The 23095-nt window shown below is 37.3% G+C and overlaps 1 protein-coding gene across 1 annotated transcript; it reads right to left on the bottom strand.

Moving 5' to 3' along the window:
* Positions 1–1940: 1940 nt before the first annotated feature.
* On the bottom strand, positions 1941–20598 carry LOC128227019 (uncharacterized). Its single transcript, XM_052937180.1, has 18 exons — positions 20359–20598; positions 16364–16464; positions 16201–16229; positions 15573–16032; positions 10743–10852; positions 10141–10227; positions 9203–9325; positions 8547–8681; positions 7603–7680; positions 7216–7337; positions 6890–6976; positions 5858–5947; positions 4094–4186; positions 3676–3886; positions 3310–3456; positions 3103–3179; positions 2884–2954; positions 1941–2423 (listed from the first exon to the last, which is right to left on the bottom strand). Exons 1-18 carry the CDS (start codon positions 20368–20370, stop codon positions 2264–2266), a joined length of 2193 nt encoding a protein of 730 aa, XP_052793140.1. The 5' UTR covers positions 20371–20598; the 3' UTR covers positions 1941–2263.
* Positions 20599–23095: the final 2497 nt, after the last annotated feature.

Here is a 23095-nt window from a genome sequence, read left to right on the forward strand (position 1 = left end):
CCTAGCGACCCAGCGGCGTGAAGTTAGTGGCCTGGCGGCCTAGCGGCCTAAGATTGGTTTCTATTATAAACCATTTATACATGCCTTTTCTTCTTAAAAAAAATGACAAATTTATGATTTCTATTCACAAATCACCATCCTTTAGCGAATGTCTGCATATCGCCCAAAACTTGACCAAGCTGCCTAAAAAATCCATTATAGCGAATATTAGCATTTTCATTTTTTTGTATTTAGCAAATTCGTTAAACCATAGATTAACCATTGTTTTGGAAGATAACGCATGTATACATATTTTGAAATAGGAAATCATTTTAAGCCGCTGGGCCGCCAGTCCGCTAACTTCACGCCGCTAGGCCGCTGAGGTGCTTGATCGACTTTTTTGAAGAAAAAAATGTTTATAATTGCTTAAGAGTGATAATTTGGGCATAAAAATAGAATGTATATATATATATAAAAAATAGAAGGAGTGGCATGTTCACATGCTTTGAAAAGCAGACTGCTTGATGTTGATGTTGATAATCGCCTCAGAGTGATAGTGTGTGCTTAAAAAATCAGTCAATATTTCTTTGTTTTTTAAGAAAATGCATGTATACATGCTTTGAAATAGGATAGCATTTTAGACCGCCAGGCCACTAGGCCGCTAACTTCACGCCACTAGGCCGCTAGGACGCTAGGCCGCTAACTTCACGTACATACTTTCAACGTCATTTCAAACTGATAATAGGGTCATCATGGACTTCTTTCTTTCATTGATTGTGTTTTTATGCACTAGTCATTTGAACACTCCAAGGGTTTATTTTCAACTTCCATTTTGGCTCAACTTGCCTGCCAACTTTTCCCATATTGTCTAAAAAGACAGTAATATGAAAGGCCCTAATCTTAATCATCACCATAATCAACAACATCATCCCAACCACCATCATCATCACCACAATCACAACCACTACCACCACCATCATCCCCACAACCATCATCATCATCATCATCATCATCATCATCATCATCATCATCATCATCATCATATCATCATCATCATCATCATCATCATCATCATCATCATCATCAACAACGTCATCACCATCGTTTTTGTTGAAATATTTTTTAGCTTTATAATAAATGGTTAAGTTAATCCTCTTTATGTGGCAAAAAGGCACAGTTGCGTCACATATAAGCAATTTCTGCTTTATGCGTTGAGCGTCGCCGCATAAACGTTTATGCATTGAAAATCACCGCATAAACGAAAAAAACACGTTTATGCGGCGATGCTGTTATGCGGCGTTACAATGCCACTTGGCGCATTTTCATATTTATTCCACTTGGCTCAATTTCTCCTTCCGTTTGGCATGCGCAATTGTACTGGTTTACAAAATTTCCACAAATACTGTCAAGCATACATGGACAAGCATTTCATTTATGTGCGTTAAAGGTACATACATTCAAAGTTTGAAGAGAGCGGTTTGAGATGCGTTGATACTGCCCATGTCTACCGGAAGGCGAGAATGCAAACTCTAAGGTCGGACGTGTGTTCGTCTTATCGTGACGAAACTGCGACTTTGTGAAAAAGGGCTGACTGGGTGATGAATATGCGCCATTATTATATTTTCGCCCTGACGCGTGGCGCGTTATCTCATTTCCGCCCCTCGACTTTGCGCCTTGTTAATAGAAAAATGAGTATTCTACCAGCATGACAGGGCTTCAAATAGACCGAAGTCCAGCTACGCTCTTGCGGCCGTTTCAATAGAGATCTGAGTCGTTTGTTGTATTCTTCTTAGTGTCATATATTGCAATAATATTTGTGTGAATATAACTTTAGCCACTGCCTTCATCTGTTACATTCAAAGCAATTGTAAGTTTTTAAGCCGGCTATCTCGCCGGATATATGACTTATCTCGACCTCAGATTTAAATTAGTAAAGTAAAAATGAATAATTATTTCTTTTTCTTTATTTATTCGAATATTTAATAAAAAATGTTTTGTGCAGAAAACATTAATATGCACATTTCTTAAAGACTTTGATTATCGATTAGATGAAATTTAGGAACTGGGGTTAGTTATACATATAAGAAAAGGCGTTTTTCATATCACAATATATTTTTCATGATAATTGATTAACTTAAAATATGAAAAAAATGTAATTGCTTTCTTATCGCTGGCGCGCTTGCACAAACTGCGCTAACACTTTAGCACTACAAACTGTTTGCTATCTTCGGGGAGAAGGCAAGTGGATGCATATTTAAAATAGTCAAAGACGACTGAAATTGGCCTATTTGTTTACATTGGCATTTTTATTTTTGTTCTTATTTTTCCGCGGCGTTGGAATAACGTTTTTTTGTCCCCCACCGACGGAAAAGTTTGTCTTCTGCTCATTGGCTTCAGTGGTCGAGCCAAACCTGCTTCCCCCAGACGCGCTTCTGCCGCTGTTGCTGAAGTTCATGAAGTTAATTATTGAGCCTGTCACAACACTATACCTAGTTATTATAAAAATACACCCATAGCCTTTAACGATTATGTTTATTTATTTATAACATATTGATTTACCTATATAAATTGACTTAATCGGTCGACACATCAGTGCAGATTCTGTTAAACTAAATTTACTTTTGTATGAGTTCCAGAATGTATAGAAAGGCAATTAAATTTACGGATAAATGAGTGAAAAATACTTATCTAAATAACACACAAAATGAGATAGCTCGCACCCCGGTTTTATCATTTACACTTAAGTTCTAAAAAATATATTTGAAGTTGTTTATAGATACGTTAAGGTGCTGCGTTTTACCAGCTGACCAACAATTGTACATGTATTGAACGTCGAAAAAAGAATATATTAAAATCAAAGTGCCGTAGGCATGCATACTGTGCAAGATACGGTCCGAGACTTACCAGAATTCAATTTCATATTTCCCGTCCTCGCCATAGCTGTAGTCTCCTCTCTTACCGTCGTCCCATCGAACCTGCACGTGTGTCATACATGTATACTGCATCTCGAACATGTTTCTACTCAAAATAAATAACTCAATTGCAAATATAAATAAATAAATAGATAATAATAAGAAGAAAGAAGGGTAACATTCCCATACGTTTATCTACAGTCTCATTTACCAGTGCCTTAGGTGGATTCATTTTGACGACAACGCCGCGGTCCCACACATTCTTGCCCGTTGATCTCCCGTCTTTGCCTAAAATAACAGCATTAGATATGTAAGGAAAATATCAATATACAAAACCTCTATCAAGTCAAGAAACGTAACAATGAATGATCTACGGTAATGTAAAGTAACCCAGACATGATGGAGGGAAATAACCTACCAGGTTTGACGAGGCAGCCGACCACGACCTTCTTCCCAGGCGGGGGAACGCGAGGCTCGTCCACAATAAGTAGGTCGTAGTCTCCGTTACCGTAGCAGTATACATTCGCGTATTCATCCGCGTCCCACTCAACATGTACTTGCACGTCTGTACGAAAACACGTTAAGGAAGATTCTGGCCTTGTGAATTTACTAGTTTCAACTCATTTTATAAAACCATTTGGCCAGGAAAGCATGTAACAACATGTCAAATCCTAACTTTCTATTTAATATTTTATACTGAAATAAATAACTGTTACTCTTACTGCATACTTATCGGCGAATCATTCTTATTAAACTTATGCCGAGGACGTATTTTCAACTTTACCATTATCGCAGTGTCCTATTACGGTTCCTGGTCCATAGCTGTCCTGTGGCGGATATCCCCAGTCTGGCCCTCGGCGCACACGCGTCCCAACAGCCGGAAGTAACTTGCTGCCCGTGTCCGTATACATGTCCGTTGGACCCGACGGGCACCCAAAGCGGATGACCTTCATGAGACGGTTCTGCGCGTCTTCTTTTATCTCTTTCAAATCTTCCTATGAGTAGAATAAGTGTTTATTTTCATGACGCCAAATTATGCTTGAACGTTGGATATTCCTCCTTAAACTGACACGGGAATAGAACATGCCAGTGTGTATAAATAAGCAAAAGCAGATGCAATAAATGTTTTCCAAAATCATTCGTTTTACTGAGATGAGAAACGGCGTTGCATGTAATTATAAGTTCTCCCTTGAAATTTGTACCTTGTCTTCCTCGGAGAGGGTTAGGTCTTGTGGCAGCATCTCCGATATCAGCTTTGCGCCGCCCAGACCTAGAGGTTCCACGTGCGTTGTATGCTGACATGACAGAAGATATTATGCACAATTCATTTATATTTCAGGGTGATAAATCAAGCACGGAAGCGAATAAGTGGCAATTGGAAAAGAAACTCGAAATAAAGTAGAAGAAGAGTTCTTTCTTATCTCGGTTGAAATCTTCGACTTAATTACTCAAACAAAGTTCTTACCAATTTATGCTACGTTTATTTGACGATATTTTAATCCATGTGCCAATTTTCCACTCGGACAAATATGTGCATAGTAATGCAAATACCCGTCGTGTCTGGAAATTGGTTTATTTTCCTCGTGTGTAATTGATTGTCATACAAACGCAACAACGAATTTGTCCATGGGGTGGGGGTATTTAAGTTTTGGAGGGCCGTTTGCATTACATTTTCAACAACTTAAAATGTTATACGAAACGAATTTCTATGAAGTCTATAAAAACTGTATGTAATGTCACAGCTTTTGTCCAATTCTTCGGCAACTGTGTACCTAAAATGAACTGAAAAGTGTCATCAAATGTTTGTTTCTGATTTAAATATTTCATATCTACGTTTGGCTGTATGTTCTTTTTTGTAACCCTGACAAAAATCATATAGAGTGCTAAACATTCAAAAAGCAATAAATCTAAAGCAATCACACTCCGTTGTGCTGAAGGTATGAATTTGTAATACACAATTAAGTCTTATAACAGTTAAACCATCATGAATTCGTAGTTTTAAAGATTTCTGACTTATTTTTAAGCGGAAACACTTTATATTACGTAGTTTCCCAAAAAGCTACAACTTAGCTTAGAACAGAAGCCAATAGCATACACGTGGGTTGGGGAGTCTCCCCGACGCGCGATCCCAATCCCCTTTAATGTGTCCATAACGAGTAAAAGCATAATCAACCTATATTTAACATATCATTTTGATATTTCAGCTGTGAGCATTCATACAGAGGTGGAGACGTCACGCGAGACGTCGAGAGTACGTGGCGTTCTTGACTTTTCCCTCAGGCAAGTTAATATTAATGACAATATGGAAGGAGTAAAATGCATAGATTACACCAAAATACACTATTTAAGTCTTTAACTTTTGTTAAACATATCTTGGAGGTAGCACCCCATCCCTTCGGCATCTAATGTAAATGAAAATCCGATATTTTTGGTTTCGAAGGGGAGAGTGCGCCGTCAAAGTTGCGCACCCAAGTTTAGCCCCTTTTACACCAGGTCCTGGTAGTATTTAATACAGATAGTCAACATTTGTCAGTACTAATTGATTAAACATTTTAACTTTTTTGTTTAATGTCTTTTGCAACAAAATATTGCCATTTTCTCATCTGCAATTTCAACGCGTCCAAAACAAACCCCGATCGACAAGTATCGTTATATAAAGTTTTGACGATATTTGTCATCCGGGGTCATATTATAAAGGCAGCATATGAAGAAAGTCAACATTTCGAAATGTCTACACACCTGCATCAATTGTGTTTCAGTTGGCACTAAAGCGCTCCGTAAAAAGGTTTCGGAGCGATGAATAAACTGATATTGGAATGTTTGACATCCGAGCGTTGCATCGTCACGTCTTCTTTGTTCACTATCGGAATATTGTTTCCAATGATTACGCTATAATCAAATAAATTACCTTTAAAAATACTATATCATACTAAACTTTATCAGTTAGTTTAGCAGTGAGCACTCACACATAGGTGGAGATGTCGCGCGAGACGTCGAGCGTACGTGACATCCTTGACTCTTCCCTCAGCCACAGTGCTCATCATCTCGATGAACTCCTAGAAGAAGAGAAACCAATCAGTATTCGAGTGTGTACAAGTTAAACGCCGACCAGAGCCAGTTTATTTTATTTATAACTTAACATCATACATGTATACCATTAGTGTCTTCTTGCTGCAGGCTCCAGTTTCACTAACATAATTCAGGAATTAACTAAACTTACTTTGCCACTACCAGTTATCATCCTAGCCTGATAATATCGCATATGTTTTACTCTGTAAGAATCGGATGTCTTCATGTATGGAGCGGCAGATGGGTCATGATTCTAAGCGGAGTGTTGATAACTTTATCACCTTGTTTGATTATCTCATTTTATTTAATGCATTTTCAAAAATTCAAATTCGCCTGATGAGAATTTAAAAAACCTTGTGTTTGTAATTTCGTTGTGATTAATGCATTTTAATTGCGTCTATTTGTCATTCATACATGCACACAGTTGCACTGCTTTGATAGTTCCATTTTATCTGAAGACTTCTTGATACAGTTGTTGCAATTTTGTAAGATCTACTTTTATTTGTTTTCAGTATTCATAAAGCTACAATATAACAGAAATGTCCAACAAGAGTATTAAAAAAATCAATATTAGTTATTTCTAGAAAACATTTTTAAAAATAAAATACCTAGTACAAAAACTATTTTAGCACATATTAAAAAATAAATAAAAAAGTATGATAACAGATAATCAAATAATTAAAATCAATATATAAACATTGTTTAAATAAGGTTCTCAATGAAGTAAATACTGGAGAATGGTCGAGGAGCTTTGGCCTTGCCGCAGAGGTACTTTTATTAGGGGAAACATGACATCTTTGAAACACAATTTTGAACACGATTTCTATTCAGTAATCTTTTGCATTAGCAAGACAGTTAAAATGAACATACGTTCAATTTGTCTATGGCAGTTGGTCATTTTGTTTTATATTGCATTTACACCTCCATACCCTGTCACAGTCTCCAACGGGAATACAGAATATCTCAATATTCTTCTGGCTGAACTCCTCCATCAACTTCAGAATATCTGTCTTCGTCTGCAAAAAAATGATACATGTACACATTAGCTTCAAAAACATATGGCGCAGACTTTCTTCTAACGACTGTATAAAAAAAAACATTTAGCCATACACTTTCTTCCTTTACCCCATAACAACTAACTTGGAATAACATGCACCAACGCCGACCTTGAAATACACATGCAAACCGCGATATATCATCTTCCGTATGCAGTTCTGACTTATTTAGGAGAGTATGCACTAAACATCAAGCCTACCGCGCCCATGTCGTTGTAGGGTATATCCGGACCGCCGATGAGCGACATCTCCGTCGGCCGGCCGTCCGTTACCAGAACAATCTTCGTGTTCACCATAAAACTATTTATCAACATCTGTTGTTCTACAAATGAAAACATCACCATTACTCTGCCTCAATACCAAAGTGTTTTTAACATGTTCAACGAAGATCACTCATGAGTTGAGGTTTGAAATAACATGGAAGGTTTTTATACTATCAGATAGATAAGTACAGATCTTCTGATTTGAAGTGTTTTGAAACGTTTCTAAATATATTATATATACATATATATAATTATACGTTGAACGTTTACGTTCAAAGCGCTAAACATAGAATCCTTTACTAGGTCATCAGTTGTTATTCTTACGTCGTGGTGACCATGCCGCCGCCAAAGCATACAAGAGTCCACCAAACAGAGGGCTGGGTCCGCCAAGTTTCAGATTATCTGAAGACGAGAAATGGTTGCTAATGCGTTCAATGGTGAACTGGGAAAGTAGCTCAATTCATACACCAAACAAGAAAGGTATGGCGAAACATCTCCCGGCATCTTTGGCCGCCGCCCGATAAATTCAACAAATAGTAAATCGTCTCCTTCCTAGGCGATACTGCGCAAAAAGACCTTCAGCTGCATGTTTGAAAGTTGCACAGCTTCTAAAATAGAGACTCAAGCTCAGACTTAGGACTCACGACATTTAACGATGCCATTTAGAGCCCTGAGTCCTAAGTCCACATTAATGGCTATAAAGTATATCTACAGCTAAATATTTCTACATATAGCTATAGCTGAATTTACAGCTGTTGTTGTATATCAAAGTATAGCTACAGCTATTAAAGACAGGGCCCATATTTGAGATTTAGACTTAGAAATGCAGTAAAACATGACGTATGTAGTGAATACAGCATTTATCAACAATAACCCTCTTACTTACATGAAAATAAAAAATGGGGTTTAGAGTCTCAGCGTCGGTGAAAACGGGCCCGGCTGTAGCTATAACACCAAGGCACCCAAACCAACTACAGCTGAATATTTACAACATACAGTATAAACATATACAAATGAAGCTGTACTTTCAACTATAAAATACAGCTGTAGCTATACATTAAAGCTGAGCTATGTTTTGTGTCTTACAGATGTTAAAAGTACACTTATGAGCCACTTGGTACCCCATACCTGTTGACAATATTGGTAGTATAGTCCTCTCTCCAGTTACAACGCAAACACATTTACTGATAACAGAGAAGAACGAATACTGTAAGAAGTTAAATATGCACTTTTCATCGTCGTTTACTATAAAAAGAAATCGCACATACCAATGATATTTCTGACTATGTTGTAGTCGCTAGTGTATAGTGTTTGGATCTTGGTCTCGTGACCGAAGGTTACCAGGGCAACGTTCTGCACCTCCAGCCCTGTTGACGCGTACTCCCGTCTGCACTCCTCCAGACCTGAGAAAAGAACGCTGACAATGCAAAGTGCTCGTCACCTGGCCTAACAGCGTGGACCATGCAGTGTAAGACTTTAAAGATGCACTCTTACTCCCAAACAAGATTTACCACAATTAATATTATTGTTTTAATATTCCCAAAAAAGATGAATTAATGTCGAAAACAATGGTTCTTATAAAGGACACTGAGTTAAATTTGAAAAAAAATGAGCATAGAACACGGTATTTCTACCTTATGAGACTATAGTAGACCAAAGTAAATCTTTTAGCGTTCACCAATCATTTAATATTTTTGCGCGTTCTTCTATTAAATACACGGTTACAATCTTGTTATCAATAGTTTATATTTCCCATAAATGTATTGTTCAACATTCAAAATTGATGTTTGTTATATATTTGTATGTATTGAGTTTGAATTAGAGTGTCCCTTTAATGTTTCGATAATTGTGTGACTGTTCATAAATTTATATTGTAAATGTGTCAATGTTGTTTTAAATGAGTCGAAAGCATAGAAAACCGCACCTGCCAAGTAGTTGCAGACGAATGTCCGCGCCTGCGCCCATGCGTTTCCGGTGGCCATGCTCTCGGATATGTCGAGGCAGATGACGGTTTTCACACCCTCCAGATCTTTCATCTTCGACCGCGCTGATTAGTTAAAAATCAAACCGTAAACCATGGTGACATGTCTGGGTTTTTTTTTTTAATAATAACGCGGAATATTTATTAAAATAACATATTTTTGCACTGTGCAAAGGAAGTGTAGGTGCTTTCGATTGTCAATGTATATAATTGAAATGAATACTGTAGTTTACAATACATTGACGACAAACGACTTCATTATAATCAGAAGGCTCGATCGGTGGGCAGATCAAGTCAAGAATGGGACTCTCATATTCCATAAACTCTTTTCATGTTTCAGTATAAGTCAGTGCAAATCAACTACCGGTCATGTCCAACCGTTAGGACCAATCACACTCTAATTATCAATTGGACAATCATTTTATGTTTTAGATCACCACTACCGTTACACTTAACTTACAAACACCAAAATAAATGGGAGTCATCTACTGGTGATGATCAACCTCCCTAAAAGGTTTAAGAACCGTAGGTCCAATCGAACTCTTGTAATCTATCGGACAATGCTTGGTCAACCGACGACCGACTGACCGACTATCAGAAGGACCGACATATGCAAAGCAATATACTCCCACTTTTTCAAAAAGAAGCATAAATATGCACCTGCCCCTCAATAGGATGGAGACCTACGTACGGGCGGACTATATGATGTCTTAGGCAAAACAAGATAAAAAAATCGGATTTTCTTGTAAACCCCCTTTTTAGAAAAAATTAGCCGTCTTATTTGAAAAATGCGAAGATCCTTGCTATGTTTTCTTTGAAAACGTGTGCAAAATATGATCTGGGTAAACTATTTTGTCCTACAAGGAATAACTATATACAACCTTCGTCCAATGCTGTCTGTGTAACGGACCTCCAGCCCTGCTCTCCCAAAAGCATGGAATCCTTCCGTGTCTGGCGGACCACCTCAACTGAAAACACAAATGTCAGCCATGAGAATACGTCTAAAGACCTGCACAAGTTTACCTTCAATAATGTTCTTGCCTTCCAACCACATGGTCTGGTGGACCGCTTAAACGGAAAACACATATGTCCGCCATAACGATACATCCATGGACATGCACTTACCTCATTCAGCTCCTTGCCTGCCACGTGGTTCGAGCTCAATGAGTGTAGAATATGAGCCCATGATCCAAACTTCGTATTTGAAGGGCATGGTGGCTCACCTCGGAATCTCTCAATAGACTTTCATCTACAACCATGCGTTACACCATAAACAAACGCACGTTATTAGGACATACAGAAAACAGATGAACAATCCATAAACATTCTCAGTATCTGCCAGCTATGTCGTTGCATAACTGATACTGTTACAAGTAACACGTCGGCGTTGAATATATAATACGAAAAACAGTTAACTTTATGTACGTTATCAGTATTATTGAGTGTATTCCTGAAATTCATAAGATAAATTGTAACGGTCAACCTTGCAATCCTTCCGCTCCCTCGTCCTTCTTCGTGTCCTCAATGGTCTCCTTTGCAGGCGGGACTGGTTTCAAGGGGAAATTTGGGTTACTGATCAGTTTGTCACCAGAACTGTCAAAGCAATACACATCAGATAAGATCGAATAACGTACTAGAATAATTATAATTACGGCTTTTGATATAAAAGTCCATACCACACGAGGGCCATTAAAAATATGTAGACACTGTACAACAAGACGGCGCAACCCAAATGACGACAGATGACGTTGTGTCCATATATGCAAAAGATCAGCGTTTAAATTAATGAATATTTTTCCTTTTTTAAAATAAGCTTTTGAATACAGAGTAATAGATGTCTTAATTTTATAACCATTGGACAGTTACGTACATCATGTATTTCATTTCTTTAGAAAATGCGTTTGCAAAAAAAGCACAGCACGCTGAGATAAAGTCTTATTTCTCAATTTGCATTTAGGCTATCATTTTGCTGATAAAAATAGAAGAAACTTTCTAGGATAGCTTCATATTTTAACATTAAACGAGTATACAAGTTTTGTGTAAATAAACTTATAGCACTTTGAACAGAAAACTTTCCGGAAATTGCTGATTTTTTGGCAAACACAAAACAAAATGTAATTCATCCATATTTCGACGTCATTCATTTCTACCACTCACTTCGGTAATAAAAGCTTGATTCTGATAAAGTGTGTTTATTATTCTTACATTTTACCAATAATACAAAAGTGCATTGGTAGTATTATCTCGATGTATACTTAAATTACTGAAACATTAAAAAAGCAAAACGAATTTTGTCTTGTATGGTATTTAGAAGATAGTTTATATACACATCAATTAATAGGAAGATACGTCTTAACCTTGAAATGTTAAAAAGCAAGACTAAGCATTTTAAACTCGACTATTCGATGATTATGGAAAGCTATGCAACGCCGCATAGCAGCATCGCCGCATTAACGTGTTTTTTCGTTTATGCGGTGATTTTCAACGCATCGCTTATATGGAGCACAACTGTGCCTTTTTTCAACATAAAGAGGATTAACTAAACCATTTATTATAAAGCTAAAAGATAGAGTTATAATGTTTCAACAAAAATGATGGTGATGACGTTGATGATGATGATGATGATAATAATGATGATGATGATGATGATGATGATGATGATGATGATGATGATGATGATGATGATAATGATAATGATGGTGATGATGATGATAATGATGGTGTTGGTGATGGTGATGGTGATGATGATGATGATGATGTCCGCCCGTCCATCCCGAAATCTTGTGACATGTGAGTCTCCAGAGTCACTTACATTTATTCATTGGTGTATGATGATGGTGGTGGTTGTGATTGTGGAGATGATGATGGTGGTGGTTGTGATTGTGGAGATGATGGTGGTGTTTGTGATTGTGGAGATGATGGTGGTGGTTGTGATTGTGGAGGTGATGGTGGTGGTTGTGATTGTGGAGGTGTTGATGGTGGTGGTTGTGATTGTGGAGATGATGGTGGTGTTGTGATTGTGGAGATGAGAGTGGTGGTTGTGATTGTGGAGATGATGATGGTGGTGGTTGTGATTGTGGAGATGATGATGGTGGTGTTATGATTGTGGAGATGATGGTGGTGGTTGTGATTGTGGAGATGATGATGATGGTGGTGGTTGTGATTGTGGAGGTGATGATGGTGGTGGTTGTGATTGTGAAGGTGATGGTGGTGTTGTGATTGTGGAGATACTGATGGTGGTGGTTGTAATTGTGGAGATGATGGTGGTGGTTGTGATTGTGAAGATGATGCTGGTGGTTGTGATTGTGGAGATGATGGTGATAGTTGTGATTATGTTGTTGATTATGATGATGATTAAGATTAAGGCGTAGCACATTACTGTCATTTTGAAAAATATGGGAATGATATTTCAAAGTTGAGCCAAAGTTGAAAGTTGAAAATAAATTATTACTCCCCTTGGAGTGTTCACACCTACATTTTCTTGGTTACAAATGACTAGTGCATAAAAACACAATAAATAAATAAAAACAGACGCCCATGATGACCCTACATCAGTCATCTGAGTCCTTCTTGCCCAAAACTAATGTTGCGTTGAAATTTTTGGAAACAAAATCATTTTCAAAAGTTTTCCTTTCGTTGCCCTGGTAACCAGAGGTATACGCTGATGACCTACACGTGAATAAATTTCACAATCGCACTATTACCAGTGGTTCTTGACATTGAAATAATTCTTAGCTCATCTGAGCGCAAAGAGCACATGTGGATCTGTGAGGATTGTTGGATTTCTGTTGTTTGTCCGTCGTTAACAATTGACTTTTCTAGAAGCGTTCGAAATGACATTGAAAGTGCGCATTGTCAAGGGTACATGCCCGTTAGTCTGACAAAAAGGCGAGAATATAAGTTTCAAGTTTTATTTATAATAAACAAGAATGTCGTAGACCCATGAGTCATAAAGTGCACAATAGTGACAAATACAAATAATATGTACTTGTGCGGTAACATATGAACTAATACATTTTATGACAATGGCTATAATACTAGACTGTTACAAAATGTCTATTTGACATAATGTGAAAAGATTTGTAAACAAATACACTTAAATTCTTCAATGTTCCTTCATTTTTAGTGTTAATTAACTCTATAAATTTGTGCATACTAGGATGTCGTAAATAGTAGGATGGCAATAAAGAGTTTCGAATATCATTATACAATGGACATTCAATAACAAAATGGTATTCATCTTCTAAAATATTACATTCGATACATTTTCTCTCATGTACGGGTATGATACAGGTCTAGCCCATCTTCCAATATTTATTACATCTACATATGGCTGAGGCTTAAAACAAGTTATATGTCTAACAAAATTAGCCCTGGTAGAATCCTGTAATCTTCCATTCCAGCCCTGAATAAATTGATCTTTTAAGCGTTGTCGTACATTTGCGAGAAAAATGTTATCACTGCCAACATCTTGGAAAAGCCAAACTTCATAAAAGCCAAGAGGACGCAATCAATCCTTTAACAAAGAGCACCAAGATTTTCGATGTGGATAGGATTCCAAGTCCCTTTTTAACATGGTGTAAACGTGTGTCACATATTTATTTTCTTTGGATTCTAAAATCTTTAACCAGAACCTAACAATGTTATAATACCTTCTCAGATGAAAGTCAGTTCGCTCCAGTTTAAAATGGGAGTAATAAGTTTATCAAAAAGTTCCATTCGATGACTCACTGATAGATCTGTAAATTTGTGTAAATACTTATTCATTGCAAAAATGCCATTAAATGCTTGGCTCGCTATACATTTTTGTGCTTCAAAAATGACCCCGTAGTGGTAAAAACAATACCTTAATATGTAAACTTACTTACGATATCAATAATTTCAGTTTTTTAATAAAACACAGTATTTTCTTGGTAAGCAACCTCCTTTCCTAAAAATCATTACTTTATTTTTCCTCACATTAACAACAAGTTTCCAACGATTACAATAAGATTCCAGTGTATTTAAACTTAAACTTAATATATGTTACGTCATACGACGATTCAATTTTCTGATTGTCCCAAATGACGGTGTTGTGCGTTGTCGTAACATATATTCTCGCCATTAGATTGGCCAAACGTCATTTCAATCGTTTTCACAGAAAGATCAATTGGTTTGGTTCTCATTTAAACCGATCTTACTAAATCTAAGTCAGATTTAACGTCTCAAAAAGTTTAGTTCAAGGCTTGGTTAAGTGGACACAAAAAACTAAGTCCGATCTTGATGAAACTTTATCAACCACTATTGTACTAGTATGTGTTTTAATTGTTGTTTTATCCGGCGAAAGTGTACCTTTTTGCCACATAAGAAAGTCCTGTTTATGCGTTGAAAATCACCGCATAAACGTGGTCGATTTCGTTTATGCGGCGATGCCGTTATGCGGCGTTACAAAGCAATGCTACTCACCATAGCGTCGGGGTCGGCCTAAGCATCTGCGTCATAAATTGGTTCAGGTATTGCATATACGGAATTTAAGTTATTTTCTCAGAAAGTTTTCATGTATTGCATTGAAACTTTAAATATGTGTTTCCAACTATCCAACCTACCAAATAACCCAATTTAGATAACACTCTTTTGAATATTATTCAAATTATTGCCATTTATTATTCGACTAGGAGATCTAGTTAAGACTTTGCATGGACGCACACATAGGTTTTTCAGCATTTACTTGATGGACTGTATTGATACATCCGCACTCAAACATCATACGGACTTACATAACCAAGTAAAATAACTCTGTTATGCATATAATGGAAATTATGGCCGTTTATTATTTGATTTAAAAATCCGGTTAATGTTTTGCATGTTAGCAGACATAGATTATTATCTCAGCAACTATGTGATGAATTGCATTAAGACTTCGTACAATGTTTTTCTACCTAATCAATTAATAAAGTTAGATACCTCTATTTGCATATAATATCAATGTGGCCACTTTAATATTCTGGTTAGGGTTTTGCCTGTAATCACATCTAAATCAATAACTCACCAATTACTTGACGTATTGCATTGGAACTTTATAAAATAAAGTATGGTACTTTTATTTTGCATACAATGCAAGGTATTGCCCTTTATTATTCGAGTTAGAAATTATTGTATAAGATTTGCATGTAAGCACACATAAGTCAATTTCTCAGCAACTATACAAAGGTTCTTAACCATTCATCGTATTTAATTAATAAAGTAAGATAGCTCTTTTTCTCTGTGATATCTCTTGTTTCAATGGCCCTCGTATTTTCATTAATCCTAACAAATCTTTTCTGTGTCCACCTACCTCAGCTTAGCAGGCTGTATGTGTTTAAAAACAGGGTTTTTAGCTGACTTCGGTTCTTTATTTGTAGTAGTACCCGAACTTTTATCGTCTGATGCCAGTGCTGTTACAGGGTCAGTGTTAGTTTTAGTGCTCACTTCATCTGGCTTAACATTTAGTTCTGCTTTAGGGCCTTCCTCGTTTTGTTCAACCTCCATGTGTAACGGCTCCGATTTTTCGGCACTGTTTGTATAATAGGTGTTTGCAACATTCTTTCTGGATACAGTGGCCGTTTCATTGTCTGGCTGTCCAGACTTCATCTGCAGTTTGGAATCGTCCGTCTGTACGGTGAGCAGTGTTTGCTGCATCTCCTCCATCCGGGCTCTCATCTCGTTGATCTGATTTTGAAGGTCATTCTGGGTGTCCACGAGACTAGTATGGTGACTCTGGAGTTCATCTACTCGTGTTGATACGGTTGTGATTTCTGGTGAATCAAAATATCTGACTTGAAATCAAATGATGGTAATTATTTCTTCATGTTCCTTGGAACAGTATAGTCATTATTATTTTGTCTTTATCCAATTAAAAGTACATTAGTAAAATATATTACTTTAAATTTATTTAAACGTAGCAAAATAAACAATGTCATTACCAGTCTGTGTTTCTTGTATTTTTTCTTTGCTGAAAAAGAGAGAAATAGTTTGATAGCATGATTTCAATGAAGATAATATATCCAATGGCCATATACTTTATATGTATATTTAGAAAAAATTGGTATGAAAATGGATATTATTTTGACCTTAAGCTGAACGTACCAATTACATCCATGCCCGGAGTCTCGGAGCTGGTTGAGTCTCTTCAGCACAAACTTGCTGGTCGTCTGTATCTGTTTGAGGTCCGAACTTATCGCTTCAACCTATTTCGAATTATAATGATGAAATCCAGTTTGACAATTATATATACTAGTATAGACGTCGCAGAAGCCATCCCGGCACAATGACGTTACGTAACAGCTAACCATGCACTTAGACGAAACGCTAACCCTGAACACCGAAGAAGAGTTAAAGGTAACCCGGCGCATCACGTCAATGCTTGCCCGGCACATCATGTTAATGCAAGCTCGTAACATTCCGTTTAAGCTAACACGGTACATTCAGTTACAGCTTACACGGCAAATTATGTTAAAGTTAACCCGACACATTCCGTTTAAGCTAGCCGGGTACAACGACGAAATATTACAGCTAACCCGGCTTAGCGACGAAACGTTAAATGCTAACCGGGCACATTCATTTTAAGCTTACCCGGCACATCGACGAAACGTAAATGCTAACCAGGCACATCCCGTTAAAGCTAACCCGGCCTAGGGACGAAACGGTCAAGCTAACCCGGCACATCGACGAAACGTTAAAACTTACCTGGCTCATCGACGCAACGTTACAGCTAACCCGGCTTAGCGACGATGCGTTAAAGTTAACCGGGTGTATTACGTTTTAGCTAACCCGGAACATCGCCAACAAGTAAGAGCTAACCTAGCACGTCCCGTTGAAGCTAACCCGGCTTAGAGATGAAGCGTTAAGGCTTATCTGGCACATAACGTTAAAGCTAACACGGCACATCCACGCAACATTATAGGTAACCGAGCAAATAACGTACTGCTACCCTGGCACATCGACGAAACGTTAAAGTTAACCTGGCACATCGACAAAACGTTAAAGATAACCTGGCACGTAAAAGCTAACCTGGCACATCGACGAAACGTTAAAGCTAACCGGGCACACCGAAGAAACGTTAAAGCTAACCTGGCACATCGACGAAACGTTAGCGCTAACGGGGCACATCGAAGAAACGTTAAAGCTAACCGGGCACATCGAAGAAACGTTAAAGCTAACCCGGCACATGAGCGTAACGTTAAAGCTAACCCGGCACATCGACGAAAAATTAAAGCTTACCCGGCACATCCCGTTTAAGTTAACCCGGCACATCGACGAACCGTTAAGGCTAACCCGGCACATCGACGAACCGTTAAAGTTAACCTGGCACATCGATGAAACGTTAAAGCTTACCTGGCACATCTTCGAAACGTTAAAGCTAACAGGGCTCATCGAAGAAACGTTAAATCTAACCCAGCACAATGACGAAAAATTTAAGCTAACCGAGCAAATCAAGTTAAATCTTACCCGGCACATCGACGAAACGTTTAAGCTAACCCGGCACAAGAGTGTATTGTTAAAGCTAACAAGATTAAGGCTAACCGGGCACATCGACGAATGTTTAAGGCTAACCCGGCACATCGACGAAAGATTAAAGTTAATATGGCACATAGACGAAACTAAAAACCTAACACGGCACATCGACGAAAAGTTAAAGCTATATCGACACATGATAACATGTTATTTAAATATGCTCTTTTAATGCAATATCGCATTATTTTGCTAATGGTTAAAAAAACATTTCGAGGTAAATAACTGGTATTTTAGCACTTTTTCACATTTCGACCTTGAGATGGCCTTGACCTTTGGTGGCCTTGATGGTCAGTATGTTAGAAAGCTTAGCATATGTACATAACTTAATTCAAACATTTAGGTCAATACATGTTTGTGTTAAATAGTTATAATAAATATTGTAAGACTAGTCATGGGCTAAGAAAACGGCGGCCATCTTGGCTGTTGTCATGGTTACCGTGGTAACCTGGAGGATGCCAGCTGTCCACCCTCGCTAAAAACGAACTTCAGACATCCCCCGACTCAAATATCTCAAGAAACGCTCTGGATAAAAAAAAATGGACACAAATACCTCTAGGGACTGTACTACATCAACGAAACGTTTAAGCTAACCCGGCACATGGGCGTAACGTTAAAGCTAACCCGGCACATCGACGAAACGTTTAAGCTAACCCGGCACATGGGCGTAACGTTAAAGCTAACCCGGCACATCGACGAAACGTCAAAGTTAACCCGGCACATCGACGAAACGTTTATGCTTACCCGGCACATCGACGAAACGTTTAAGTTAACCCGGCACATCGACGAAACGTTTAAGCTAACCTGGCACATCGACGTAACGTTTAAGCTAACCCGGCACATCGACGAAACATTAATGCTAACTGGCACATCTACAAAACATTTATGCTAACCCGGCACATGGGTTTAGCGCTAAAAACGCTGTTCCAAACCATACCAAATGCTGAACAACAGTAATGAAATAAGACTTCGGTAAATACTGTTCCGTAAACAGTTACATTTAAATAACATTTTAAATGAAATGCATTGTAGAGTATATTCTTAACGGTTTGAGCACATATTTGATGCAACAGGAGTTTGCTTTGTACTGCGTTATAACCTAGTCGTTTTAATACTCACACGACAATGTCACCATAGCGGTTTTTGTACGTTTGTGTTTTCAAAGTAAATAGAATCACTATTTTTTGTACATTTAAATATTGTGTGGAGTTAACAAAGTATAAGATTTCGTCAGGGCAATGAGGTTAGGGGATATCTGAACATGTTTACCTTATATAGAATATATATAATGAAAACAAGTAAAACTCTTAGAATTGTATTTTAATGTCATATTATTACTTTTAAACAAATTCAAGAGACTGAAGGGCCATCATTTAGTTTCCAAGCTACGTGAGGATCTCCTGTGCAAATGACTTTCTTCCAAAAGCTATTTTACACTTTACAATCCAAGACCATTCCGCTTTTACGAGTCTCTACGGATTTTTGTGTTCATGTATTGTGATTATAGTTGTTCTTCTGCACTAAATCATTATAATGAATTGGACCTGCATGGATACATGTGATAGCCTGATTTATTTATCGACATTTAAACAAAAGTTTGTAAATAGTTTCATTGTCAATGGAGTGTTAAGTAAAACATACAAACGATGCCATTGTCTTTATTACGACTAATGTCCCATTTTTAAATGGTTCGATGCTTCTTTAACATGGCCATTGTGAGTATGAACAACTGCTATCCGACCTTTTCCTCATATAATTTACTTCCTTTCCATTAGTTCCTTTGTTTGAGTATTATGTACGTTTACATGTATTAGATTTTAGTTCAATCTTTTACCGTCAATAGTGAAAAGTATTAAATAAAAACACGGAAATGAAAAATAATAAAATATTGGCACACAATCAAAAATTTAATGTATTCCGATTAATTAGTTATTTTTCGATTCTTATTTAGATATATGGTAAACAAAAACGAGATATTATAAATGCGTTTTATGTGCATTTTACATTTTGCCGGGTCAGCTTGCGCGTCGTAAAGTTCTCATTCAAAAGTTTTCCACATTTATCTATCAACTAGCTTCGTCCGTCCGTTCGCCCGTCTGTCCATGGTACCACTGATTTATGTCACTACAGAACGAATTCAAATGCTAGTTTGAAATTAATCATAATCTGCCGAGAAACCAAAGATGAAGCATGTTACAAACACCATAATATGACATTTAAATTTAGAATATCAGCGAAACGAATGTTGCGTGTGACTTTCAGCATAATTTGGTTTATGAAAGTCCCCAGTTTTTGCTGTATGTTTAGTTTCAGTTTTAAAAAACAATGCGCTCTCGTTCAATTTCTGCGTTTTTATAATTATGTGATTTTTTTTATTTTAGTAGAAATGTAGGTGCTTTCTTACCAGCAATGTAGACTTGATTTGACTATTACTGAATATAATATAAAATAATACAAGTACATAACACTGAGATACAGACTTCGATCATGTGTTTTGTATTTCATTTCAAATATTAAATAAAGTTAAATTGTCAAAGAACTGAAGTTAAAGATACTTCAAACTAGCTTACCTGTTTCTCCATTGTTTCCGGTTTAAATCGAAAATGGTATTCGCTGTAACCCAAGATGAAGAACGACGTGTTGACACGCACACTTATATTTATATAAAACAATATAAATATTTTAACATTTTGAGAAGAGTTCCTTATGCCGAGTTAAACTTAACTTTTTACAATGGCGGTGGTGAAACAAGGATAAGGAGTATCACACTACAGGCAAGCTTTTTGCCAAATTTATAAATGTTAGACTGAATCACTTGCCTTGCAGCGCGTAACAAAAACAAACAATTGTTTATTTCTGCACATTGTATAACGTGGTATGACGAGCTTCCTCATTCAGTCATTGTATTTATAAAGCGAAACAATTTCGAGGAAAGCAAACCACGGGCATTGTTTAATACTAAACAAGAACTATACAGTAACTTGAATTACAGTCTGCCCAATCAAATCGCTGTATGCTGTATGTCGTTTAAAATTTGAAATGTATCACTCGCTTGTGAAATATTCCATACAATTCAAAATATGAACGAAAACTAATACTCATTTTAGATGTCGCTGTATATCAAACGCCCATACGGAAAGCTTTTTTTTAATTTAGAAATAACATTATTTTATACTGTTTTATTTAAAAACGGACACCTCACGTGGGCCTAACTTCCGATATATACAATGTATGCAATTGATGAGTACCTTGCATATTCACTCTCTTTACAAGCAAAAGCAAATACGATATGTATTCAATATATATTTTAATGTAAAACAAATAATAATAAAAACTATACTTTATTAACAAAATACAATTTACTACCACGCCCACTGAAATCAGTATGTACTTTTTATGTACATATTAGATAATCAAAATATACTTCCTAATATATAAATATTAAACCTATATTTGTTCAGAAAAGCATACAATTGATACTTTTTCACCTTTTGTTATTAGAATCCAGTGGCGTAACACTCCGAATATGCATCTTTTATTAGCTACCTGTTCATTTCTGCCCTTTCGTTTTATAGTATTTTCGCCGCGAAATGCAACAATGCAAAGAAGCGCTGGGAAAAATGTCAACTAGTGAAACACGCACGCATGCGCGCGCGCGTGTGTGTGTGTGTTTGTTTTGTCGATCGCGTTCTGTTAAAAATGTTTTGGTAGAATATCAATTCATACATGAAACAAAAAAAGTGAAAAAGACAATATTGGTGATCTACAACAATGCACCGTAAACAGCACATGTTGGAAGGAAAGAACCTACCAGGTTTGACGAGGCAGCCAATCACGGCCTTCTCGAGCTCTCGTCAGGTTGATCTGATTTGGGTGGTTTTTTTGTGGTTTGATCGTTTTGGGTGTTCACGAAACTTGTATTGTGACCTTAGAGTTCGTCTACACTGTTTGACCCATTTCCGATTTTTGATGATTAAAATACCTTACTTGAAATCAAATGGTGGTTTGTATTTCTTGTTATTCTTTTAAACAGTATGAAAGTAACTATTTTGTCTTAATACTGATGAAGGAAAAATATTATATATAACTTTTATTATACACTTAAATATGTAAAAAAATATTCACAGTTAAAGTAATCAAAAACATAACGAGTATGTGTTTCTTGAAGTATTTCTTTGTTGAAAAAAATAAGAAATAATTGACAGCATGATTTCAAGTGGGACCATTCTTAAGATACAAACCATACATCCGATGGCAATATACTAAATGTGTATATTAAGAAAATGGGATAACAATGAATGTTTTGCGACTATAAGCTGTTCGTATCAGTTACAACCATAGCAGGAATCTCGAGCTGGTTGTGCTGTTCGTCTATATCTGCTCCAGGTCCGAATGAATCGCTTCAACCAAGTTTGAAAAACATTTATGAAAACCAGGTTGACTAATTACAGTTAATGATTGTTGTGGTGCGAGCTAACCCGGCACATCTACGTAATGTAAAAGCTAACCCAGCTCATCAACGTAACTTTACAGCTAACCCAGCACATTGACGAAACGTTAATGCTTACCCGGCACATCGACGAAACGTTGATGCTTACGCGGCACATCGACGAAACGTTGCTGCTTACCCGGCACATCGACGAAACGTTGATGCTTACCCGGCACATCGACGAAACGTTGATGCTTACCCGGCACATCGACGAAACGTTGATGCTTACCCGGCACATCGACGAAACGTTAATGCTTATCCGGCTGACCTAAGTAACGTTAATTCTTAACCGACACGTCGACGAAACGTTAATGCTTACCCTGCACATCGACAAAACCTTAATGCTTATCTGGCACATCTACGTTACGTTAAAGCTTACCCGGTAGATCGACGTTATGTTAATTCTTAAACGACACGTTGACGAAACGTTAATGCTTATCCCGCACATTGACGAATCGTTAATGCTTACCCGGCACATCGACGTAACGTAAATGCTTACCCGGCACATCGACGAAACGTTAATGCTTACCCGGCACATCGACGAAACGTTAATGCTTACCCGACACATCGACGAAACGTTAATGCTTACCCGGCACATCGACGAAACGTTAATGCTTACTCGGCACATCGACGAAACGTTAATGCTTACCCGGCACATCGACGAAACGTTAATGCTTATCCCGCACATTGACGAATCGTTAATGCTTACCCGGCACATTGTTAATGCTTACCCGGCACATCGACGAAACGTTGATGCTTACCCGGCACATCTACGAAACGTTAATGCTTATCCGGTTGACCTTAGTAACGTTAATTCT

This window comes from Mya arenaria, chromosome 3 (genome assembly GCF_026914265.1).
Source record: "Mya arenaria isolate MELC-2E11 chromosome 3, ASM2691426v1".
Taxonomy (NCBI): domain Eukaryota; kingdom Metazoa; phylum Mollusca; class Bivalvia; order Myida; family Myidae; genus Mya; species Mya arenaria.

Excerpts from the sequence above, each read along its gene's own strand:
- LOC128227019 (XM_052937180.1), bottom strand. Across the intron at positions 5,948-6,889 it reads CCGTTGGAGACTGTGACAGG|GAGTTCATCGAGATGATGAG; the intron begins GTATGGAGGTGT and ends CTCTTCTTCTAG. Across the intron at positions 2,424-2,883 it reads AAATATGAAATTGAATTCTG|CAACAGCGGCAGAAGCGCGT; the intron begins GTAAGTCTCGGA and ends CATGAACTTCAG.